Source organism: Mangifera indica, unplaced genomic scaffold (assembly GCF_011075055.1).
Source record: "Mangifera indica cultivar Alphonso unplaced genomic scaffold, CATAS_Mindica_2.1 Un_0055, whole genome shotgun sequence".
In the NCBI taxonomy this organism is placed as follows: Eukaryota; Viridiplantae; Streptophyta; class Magnoliopsida; order Sapindales; family Anacardiaceae; genus Mangifera; species Mangifera indica.
In genome coordinates, this window is record NW_025401147.1 from 146,706 (window position 1) to 156,021 (window position 9,316).

At 33.7% G+C, this 9,316-nt stretch overlaps 2 protein-coding genes across 6 annotated transcripts; one reads left to right on the top strand and one right to left on the bottom strand.

Annotated features, from left to right (window-relative positions):
• Positions 1 to 865: 865 nt before the first annotated feature.
• On the bottom strand, positions 866 to 3,494 carry LOC123206991. Of its 3 annotated transcripts, none has more exons than XM_044624295.1 (9): positions 3,281 to 3,494; positions 3,120 to 3,164; positions 2,891 to 3,040; positions 2,652 to 2,787; positions 2,387 to 2,549; positions 2,029 to 2,157; positions 1,652 to 1,846; positions 1,162 to 1,284; positions 866 to 1,073 (listed from the first exon to the last, which is right to left on the bottom strand). In XM_044624295.1, exons 1-9 carry the CDS (start codon positions 3,387 to 3,389, stop codon positions 981 to 983), a joined length of 1,143 nt encoding a protein of 380 aa, XP_044480230.1. In that variant the 5' UTR covers positions 3,390 to 3,494; the 3' UTR covers positions 866 to 980. The 3 variants fall into 3 exon arrangements, with proteins under 3 accessions (XP_044480230.1, XP_044480229.1, XP_044480228.1); XM_044624294.1 differs by having other exon boundaries at positions 3,120 to 3,185; XM_044624293.1 differs by having other exon boundaries at positions 3,120 to 3,191.
• A 668-nt stretch (positions 3,495 to 4,162) lies between these two features.
• LOC123206968 (putative rRNA methyltransferase YlbH) lies at positions 4,163 to 8,938 on the top strand. 3 transcript variants are annotated; one of them, XM_044624263.1, is made up of 11 exons: positions 4,163 to 4,368; positions 4,440 to 4,534; positions 4,638 to 4,736; positions 5,223 to 5,327; positions 5,436 to 5,540; positions 5,802 to 5,940; positions 6,727 to 6,842; positions 6,945 to 7,001; positions 7,377 to 7,472; positions 7,544 to 7,640; positions 8,310 to 8,938. In XM_044624263.1, the coding sequence occupies exons 1-10, from the start codon at positions 4,233 to 4,235 to the stop codon at positions 7,553 to 7,555; spliced, it is 960 nt and encodes a 319-aa protein (XP_044480198.1). In that variant the 5' UTR covers positions 4,163 to 4,232; the 3' UTR covers positions 7,556 to 7,640; positions 8,310 to 8,938. The 3 variants fall into 3 exon arrangements, with proteins under 3 accessions (XP_044480198.1, XP_044480197.1, XP_044480196.1); XM_044624262.1 differs by lacking the exon at positions 8,310 to 8,938 and adding an exon at positions 7,751 to 8,012; XM_044624261.1 differs by lacking the exon at positions 8,310 to 8,938 and adding an exon at positions 7,751 to 8,012 and having other exon boundaries at positions 7,377 to 7,640.
• The last annotated feature ends 378 nt before the right edge of the window (positions 8,939 to 9,316 follow it).

Sequence of the window (9,316 nt, forward strand, 5' to 3'; positions counted from 1 at the left end):
TTGTAGTGACTTCATTTTCCTAAATTATCACCAATATAATATGATTTTGTGATATCAAATCTTACATTGTGCTAATGTCAGGGACTTCAATTTCCTAAAAGAATGTTCTCAATTAGAATTCTTTTATTGATCTTTATATGCATTAGATTAATTACATTGAATAATGGGGCTATCCAACAGTAAGTATATGTAATACTATTTTTCTAAAATCTTATAAAAAACATTGTTATAAAACCCAAATCAAATTAATCATTTAAACTGTCATATTGATATTAACATCTAAATTTTGCAATACGTAACAAATACCATAAGGTCATAATTTTGTTTGGTTGAATGTTATTTTAATATTTATTTAATTTGCCATCAATTCAATTGTTTGCCAGCCCAATCACGATCCAGATCGACCCTTTGACTTGATCAATATGTAATCCTAGTCTAAAAACTTTGCTTAAAAGATACAAATATAAAGTTAAAAACTCAAAAAGGAGTGGAAAATATGCCATTATTTATCCTGCATATATTTATATATAGTTTTTAATCTCTATTGTAGATAAAATAATACTAGATATACAAAATTGCATTAAAAAGTTACTAAATTTATACAGTAGCACAGGTTTTTATCCCAAGTTATGTCTGGAGTACACGTTTTATTGAGGGCGCCAAGAGCAAATACATATGAATACAATAGACCAATCATCATTTCAAAAGAAATAAAAGAATTACATTGTATATGATGTGCTTTCAATTCGTGTTTCTTTCTTTTTTCTTTTTCGTCAGACTGTACACTCATACAATTCCATAAAAAGGATAAGGAAACCAAGTTAAGAGGTTACAAAATTGCAAGAGATTGGCATGGTGAAGAATATAGGAAGGGAAAATAATGGCCATAGCTCTAAATTAGTCCTTCATACACAATCAGTTCTTCATACAGGGGGAATTCTGTACATTGTGTCATTCTCAGGATTTGAAAGCCCATCGGCTCATAGGCCAAGTTGGTGATAATTAGTGTGGTCAATTTGATTCAATCTTATGCAACATAAGATATTTTCTGGCAAGTTTTCTGCCTTATTTTCCTGTTCGAACGTAAAAGATTATGTGAGACATACATTGGTATGAATCTTGAGAGAGAGTAGAATGAACCGTTTTGATAATAAAAGGTACCTGAATTGTTAGGCCTAAATCGAAGATACACAGCTTAAACCTGTCTTGAAATGCGTCAAAACCTTTACGAGCAATGTAGCTGAATCTGTGAACGTCGATATCAATCTCAAAGTAGTTTTCTCCCTACAGGAGATATCATATTAGTCATTGAACATACATAAAATGTAATCTCAGTTTGACATGGTAATGACAAATGACTGCTTTTATTATTCAGCTTAATTGAATAAAAAAAGAAAAACACATCGAAAGTGACTCTCGCTATACAGGAGACACACAAAGTCGCAACACACATGAACCAAACATGTTTTCCTTATCCAGGTAATTGTCAGTATTATACTTTGCTGAAACTTTTGATTAATCAAATATAAGCAAACTTGACCTTCACATTCCTGTAAAAGCCTAAACTATCAATCTGATTTCAATTCACCATGCAATCTTCTTCACAACCATAACAGCTATTGGTGCCTAAAAAGTTACAAAGAAATATTACCGAGTAAAATTCATGCTCAGGACGTGATAAAACAGGTTTTTCATTATATGAATTCAGAAGCTTCCTTTCAGCTGCACTTAATTGAAGATCTTCTGTGTTTGAAATGCGGCCCAACAGTTTCAGCCTTTCCCTAAAAGGTGCAATTGTATCTAGAGGGAAACTTTTAACCCTCTCCATTTCATCATTTATTATCCTCTGTGATGAGAAAATAAATTGACAACAAAAGGTTAATGAGTAATTAAACCACAAAGATGTACAAATCAGAGAAGTCATAAACTACTGTATGATGCAGTAACTTTCTAAAACAAAGAACTAAATACAAGCTAAATTTAAACCTACTGGAAAACTTCAAAGCAGGGAAGGAGAAATCGTCTTACAACGAAATTTTCTTGGAAGTGAAGTGGCAACTCCTTTGAGTAACTTTCAGATAACTTGAAGTACAACACCAAGCTCATTCCTTCTCCATCATTTTCACTTTGAAAGACCGCGGCAGGATATAACGGCAGCTGCATGATTAAAGAGAGAGTCATTTACTAAAATACTTTGTAAAACTGTTTGAAAAGAAAGAAAAACAATATTCCTTTCCTAATTTGCAGATACAAAGAACAAGTATAACGAACGTCATGACAAGCACTCATCAGCGACTTGGTTTAAAGCATCTTTTAAGTAGTAGTGAACTTAATTTCTATAGATAAATTGAGGTTATGAGCAAATTAAAATTGGCGGTAGAAGCACCTGGACATTGACAACAAGAATCGAAGGGATTTCTTCATGTGAACTCATAAGAGGAAGTTCTACAAAACGAGCTATGTGATTAATTTTTCGCGGTGATAAGAAAACATCAGCACCAAAGGGACTAAATGCAGCATAATTAGGAGCAAAATCTTTCTTCTTATCTCTGTAATCAACAAATTAAACAACAATTCATTACTAAAAACTCAGGCAGCTAATAGTAATTACAACTACATTACAAACAACAAAAGAACCAGAAAATGCTCACCTAAAATAGTTCTGTCCCCGGACTTTAAAACTACCTGGTGGAATAGGTGACCAAGAATCAGGTATATTCTTATCTATGGGGCAAAATGTAGTCGAGGAACCGGCAAGTGGTCTTTGTGAAAGACCCTTGGGTGAAACTGTGACAAAAGAGACCAACTAAACATAAGATTGCCATGCAAATTTTAATATAATCAGACAGAAAACCCGAAATAGAACAAATCAATAAAAGGGTGATCTCACCTAATGATGGATTGCCATGTCCTTCCTTCGATTTAAGAGAAGCTTTTGACATTGAGGAAAATTTTGTAAGTGCTTTCCTCTTTGATTTCGGTGTCCCTGAATTTGACATTCCTTTTGGAGACAAAACTCCCCCATTAACGGACACAAAATCTGCAAAATCAAAATATGATTTTCATTCAACAAAAAGATTTAAAAAGTCTCCTAAAATTTTGAATATCAAGCCACCTACCATCGTGAACACTGTAAAATTCTTCATCCAACACAGACTCCAAACCTGGACGAGAATCAGGCAAACCTGAGTCTACCAATAAAAATTGAAACAACGCAAATCAAACCCAGAACCAAAAGCTTCAAAAAAAAAAACCCCATCAGAGATTAGCCCTTACGAACCTGGAAGAGGTAACGTTCCCTCAAAATTACGTGAAGAAGCATGGTGTTTTGTGTTTTTCTTTCGCTTCATGTTCTTCTTCTCGAAATATTTTGACCCACAACCTCCCATTACCTCAAATAGCCGAGCTGAGTTTAGAGCTTCTAGTGTTATTCATTTATTTATTCGCGAAAACTGGAAGATCCAGCGCCAAAAAATGTCGAGATTGAACTCTGTTCAGGCTCACTCGTTTGTTTTTAAAAGCAGTCTATTTTTGAGAGCCCGCCTTTGACTTTTCAACCCTGAACTAACGATAATAACGTACTTTGACGAAAATTGTGGGCCATCATGGGTCCCAAAATGTGCCACCTGGACACTGAATCTAGGATGCCACCCGTTGTCTTCTTAAGGAGTTGGCAATGCCCTAGCAACCCATCACGTGTTCAAACAGATTTCGCACGTGAGGAAAATTGAAGGGCTGAACTTAGATCACATTATTTAAAAAAAAAAAAAACGTGTACTGATTTACACATATTGATATGTTAAAATCGTTTGAAATTATATATAATGTGAAATAAAGAATAAACAGAATGCCATATATAAATTTAAAATAATTTGAAATATATTTATTATTTTAATGTGCAATCGGTACAATAATTTGACATATTTATTCTATAATTTTAAATTAAAAATAAATAAATAATTAAATTATTTAATCATGTAGTTTTTATTAGATTCAGCAGATCAAATGGGCTTTTGATTCGGGCTTTCAATCAGCATCGATATGGGCCTTAGCCAGAGAATTTTGGGCTCAAGAATATATATTCTGTATGGGTTTTGGGCTTTATGCAGCTTAGCCCAAAGCAAAGTTTATATGCTTTCCAAAATTGTTTCGAAATACACTTTTGAAATCTTTGGCTTGAACATATATGCATCGTGAGTCTCTTGCCCACCGATAGCTACTTGGAGCAACGAATGGCAATCTCATCATCTTCTCCGATGCTCTCTCCCCTTAGTTTCTCTTCGACAACAGACAATCTTTCACTTTTTAACACCACTTTCTCCAAACCCGTTCCCCCAAAACGACTCCCCGTTTTTGTTTGCTCTTACAGTAAGCTCAAACAACTTCACCTCTCTGTTTTACACGTATACAATGACTTGACTTTGTTATTGTTTTGTCAGAATCAGGGCCTGGGTTGACCAGTGACGACAAGAAAGAGTTGCTGAAACAATACGGGCTTGACCCAGATGAGTTTTTATCTGATCCCTCTTCGAAGGTTGTTTTTTGAAAAAGATTTTAAAGTTTGAAACTTGATGAATTTGTTGTCTTGTGGTGTTTAAAAGAGGTTTTTTTTTTTTTTTTGGGAATTGGTTTTGTAGAGTAGAAGGCGAAAGGAAGAGCAAAAGAGAGGAAGAGGATCAAAGCTTGTGTCAGAGGAGGAACCTCAGGAATCAAGAACCACTCATAAACTCCTTCAAGTATGTGGTTTGGTTTTTGGTGGTTTTAGTTTATTTCAATCAAACATTAGTTATATTTATGATATGTGATTACTGTACATAGTTTTTCTTTCCCTGTATTTTAGAGGCTTTGGGTTGGTGTATCTAGATGAATTCAGTTGGAATCATTATTCACTTTGGAATATTTTTGGGTTGAGCTCATAGCATGTACGACGAATGGTAATGAAAGTGTGTTGTTCAGATGGGGTTTGAGAGTTTTGTGGATTTGAGCTAATTTACTGTGTTAATGTAGGTCACTGGCTCAACTTGATGGAGTTTTTCTTTTACAATGGTTTGCATTGACTGATAATTATGTTAGTGGTTTTTCTTTTACACTTTTTTTAAAGTTACTGAACCATATATCTAGAAATGAAAATCTTTGGCTGTGTATTATTTTGTGGTACAAAGGATATCTTTGCTAGTCCTTTCTGTTATAAATTTAGAACATACCTATTATGGCAATTCTAGGTGCTTGGAGGAAAGGCTAGGAGAAAGAAATTGCTGTCTCCAAAGGGCATGGATGTGAGACCAATGATGGAAGTTGTTAAAGGTGCAGCCTTTGATATTCTGCAGGTACCCATCTGTGACACTATCTGATAATAGTTACCAGTTAGCTTTGGAAGTTTAAGTTTTGGGTTCTATTACATTGGATTAAGAATAATTTTTTCCTGCTTTGTTTAGGTAGCTAGTGGTTCTCCTGCATCCTTAAGGCCTGGTCGCTGGTTAGACTTGTATAGTGGCACTGGATCTGTTGGTATTGAAGCTATCAGCCGAGGATGTTCTGAGGTACCTCTATGAACTTATGAATGTATCTTCATTTGTTAACATATAATCTTTAGTTATTGTTGGTGTCACCCTTTGGTGCTTGGCCAGCCAATAAAATAATTTATAAGCTCATAATAGGTTGAGCCAGCTTTCTTACATGATATGAAGTCAGAGCTTGGGTATTATAGAACAAGATTTTTGGTATATTTCCTGTCCTTTATATTTTACTATTATTACTTTCTTTGTCTTATTTTTTAGTATTCTGTATCTGTAAATTCATAGGTGCATTTTGTCGAGATGGACCCTTGGGTTGTTTCCAATGTTCTGCAACCAAACTTGGAATGGACTGGGTTTCTTGATGTTTCGTCTATACATACTGTTCGTGTTGAAGATTTCTTAGATCGAGCAAAGCAATTCATAGGTTTTTGGTTCTCTCTTTCTCTCTTCACTTTAATAATCTAATGAGATATATGGAAGCATCAGATCTCCTCATTGAAGCTACATGTTCTGTATATTTACTTTTTAATTTATTGTCTAGTTCAAATACTAGTAAGTGGGTTTGGTTCCCACCGGTCTGCCTTGATTTTCTGAAAACCCTTACACTATGACGAACATAACATAATCATCTTTGAACTTTGATTGCTAGAAATTTTCTCACCTCTTGTAATATGTTCGAAGGATCAAAATGATACAGGGAATCTACACGATATGCAGTTTTTCATAATAATATATGATTAGAAAATATTTATTGAGAATCTCTGGTCTCTTATATTATTATCTTGGTATATTTTCATATTTGATAACCACTAGCTGAGAAATAGGTAAAAGTTTGCTAGTAATCCCTAAAGAATGGTAGCTCAAAAGGCCCTAAACTATGAGAAGGGCAAAAACTTCAATAGACACATGAATCATTGTAGATTCTCAAAAACCACCTCAAACTTTCAAAATTATAAGAGATGTTATAGCTAATCAACTGGATCTTAGATTATTATCTTATCAAACTAATATATAAGCAACCATTGAATGACAGCACACATTTTGCTTTCTTAAAAAAATGCCATATAAATGTAATGATTTCTCAAAAATATAAGTAAAAAATTACAAATTGGATGACAGTTTATTTGATAATAATATCTTACTTCTTTCATTACAATTAACTTCCTCTAATATTCATATTTGTTACAAATAAAATTTTGCATGAGCATAGGTAAAGACGGAGCATTTGACTACATTAGTGTTACACCTCCGTATACAGAAGTGGATTATGGGGTACTTATGGATCAAATTTCAAAGTCTGCCTTGGTTGGAAAGGATACCTTTATTGTGAGTAATTGTTTCTTATTTGCACCTTGATTATTTATTTTTATGTTTTATATCTAATATTCTTGGCAAGCTTTCTTTTTTTTCTAAATTTTCATGGTGTAGGTAGTGGAGTATCCTTTAAGAACAGATATGCTGGATTCATGTGGATGTCTTGTAAAGGTACTTCCCAGTCAGTAGTTAGTTTATCCACGTGTGTGGGCTCACAAAAGTAAGAAAAAAAAGATTATATATATAAATCTGCTCACCTTGTTACTTTGAAATTGCATGATATGATCTTATATACTTATCTGAAGGTTTAATTAAGGTGGCATGTGAGCTGCTTAGTTGGGAGCTTAGAGAAGTTTCTAGTGCTCATGTATCTTAAAACTGAATGTTACTTGAATATTTTTCTTGGTGAGATGACAATGTGCTCTCATTTACCTAATTGGAAACATGGTTTTAGCATGCCAAATATTGTGATTTCATAAATTTTTGACTGAAGTGATATGAGTATGTTGTATGGAGTTATTATTGATTATGTGAAACAAATTCCAGATAAAAGATCGAAGGTTTGGTCGGACACATCTGGCAATATATGGACCTGAGTGGGCACAAAAGAAAAGAAAGTCAGAAAGGACACTTAAAACAGCAGTAAGGAAAGTTTGACTGCATGTGTGCATGCAAAGTTAGATACTATGATCTGAGGTTTAGTGGTTTTGCAGTGGATACATTGAAAGTCAATGATACATCTAAAGGTTGTAAAATCTACTCCTCTACCCTCTAGTTGATGTACTCCACTCCGCTCCAGGAATCTTCATGGTAATTTGTAGTTATTACAGACGCCTTATATGCTACTAGTTATCATTGGGTTTTAATCGGTTTAATTTTTATTTTCTCTATATTTTGAGAACATTGTTTCTATCATGCAGGTCCATTCGTTTATATTTTTCGATTGTTTAACGTCCTTGAGGAGACTGGATCAAACCTATGTTGTGTCTGGCTGATTTTCACTCAGTTGTAAGAAATATATGAATTAATTCTGTACTTAGATTAGCTGATGTCTGTTACTTACATACCCTCACTGTACAAGTTATTAAGTTGAACATTGTTGTTAGAACTTATTTCCTATTTATTATTGGGTAATTGTATCTTTTGATGTTTAAATATGAAACCATATTCTTTTTCATGACAGATTAGCCTGCGGTTCACTTATCTCTAGAGTAACCATGGTCTCGTTTAAATTTTTTATCTTTGCATGTATTCCAAATTTGCTGTCATTTTGTGGTTGACAAAAAGAAAAAGGAGTTCTTTGCTAATTTTTTAGGACTGTAATATCTCTTCTAATTATGGATAGAACCTGAGAATACCTTGTCTGAAGTTCTGCAAGAGTCCTTGCTACATGAGACCCAAATATTAATTACACTCTTATTGGGAGCAGCTTGGCAACTCCGATGGGCTTATGCTTTGATAGGTTTGCATCCCTTACTGGTTTTATTGTTGCTTTGCTGAGGACTCAAAAGGGGGAGAGACTCCATTGTGGTGGTTGTTGATAGGTTTTCAAAGATAACCCATTTCATCTTATACCGCAAGATGGATGATGCTGGTTTGGTGGTGGAATCCTTTGGTTGGTGGTGTCTTTTGGATTGTTTTTTGGGCATTTATCTTCATATGTTATCATTTATTACTTGTGTGTTTGTATCTTGAGTTGGTCAAACTTGATTACATTTTTTTGTTGAAATTTGAGCCTTAACTTAATCAACGCTTGGTATTTGGTTACACATCAATGGGTATTAGAGCCTTGATTGCTCAAGGGTGAGTTATTTTCTTCGTTTCACTTGTATGTTGTTGGATGAATTGGGAGGAGTCTTGACAACCTTCAATGTGGAACTCTTGTCATCGTATTTAGAAGATGAGAACCTCTCGGATTTGAGGACAAATCCTTCTCAACTTAGAGAGAACAATGTGGATTCGGCCCATGATCAACAATTAAGCTCCAACAATTCAAGTTTTACCAACTCAATCGAAGCTTAATGAAGTTACTTGTTTATTTAATTATGTTTTAGTTAATTTTGTAAAAGATTAATCATATACTTTGTTTTGTAAAATTGTTAGTTTTGTACTAGTTCAACATAAAAAAAAAAAAAACTCAAATCAAGTCAAATGAAACAATAAATAGTGGTGCCCAATGAGAAAAATAGGCATCTTAAGAATTGCTCAAAACGGTAAAAACAAGGATAATATCATGGGTGGTTTTTTGTCCTTTATCTCTTTGGAAGATCTTTTAAACTATTATTTGTTGTGAATTTTGAATTTGAAAATATAATAATTTAGTAATATTTTGAGATTTATATAAGGATCTAACTTTTTTATATAATATCTAGAGATTGGTTAATAAAAATCATGATGTTTGTTTATTGAGTAACTTGTTTCCTTTATCTTTTCTTCCTTGATGAGAAATTGGTGATTAATTTTTCTTTGGGCGGTGATTCTCCTTT

Excerpts from the sequence above, each read along its gene's own strand:
- LOC123206968 (XM_044624261.1), top strand. The coding sequence starts at position 4,233 with ATGGCAATCTCATCATCTTCTCCGATGCTCTCTCCCCTTAGTTTCTCT. Across the intron at positions 4,737-5,222 it reads CCACTCATAAACTCCTTCAA|GTGCTTGGAGGAAAGGCTAG; the intron begins GTATGTGGTTTG and ends TGGCAATTCTAG. Across the intron at positions 5,541-5,801 it reads TCAGCCGAGGATGTTCTGAG|GTGCATTTTGTCGAGATGGA; the intron begins GTACCTCTATGA and ends GTAAATTCATAG.
- LOC123206991 (XM_044624293.1), bottom strand. The coding sequence starts at position 3,389 with ATGGGAGGTTGTGGGTCAAAATATTTCGAGAAGAAGAACATGAAGCGA. Across the intron at positions 3,192-3,280 it reads GGGAACGTTACCTCTTCCAG|ACTCAGGTTTGCCTGATTCT; the intron begins GTTCGTAAGGGC and ends TTTTATTGGTAG. Across the intron at positions 2,158-2,386 it reads TTCTTGTTGTCAATGTCCAG|CTGCCGTTATATCCTGCCGC; the intron begins GTGCTTCTACCG and ends TTAATCATGCAG.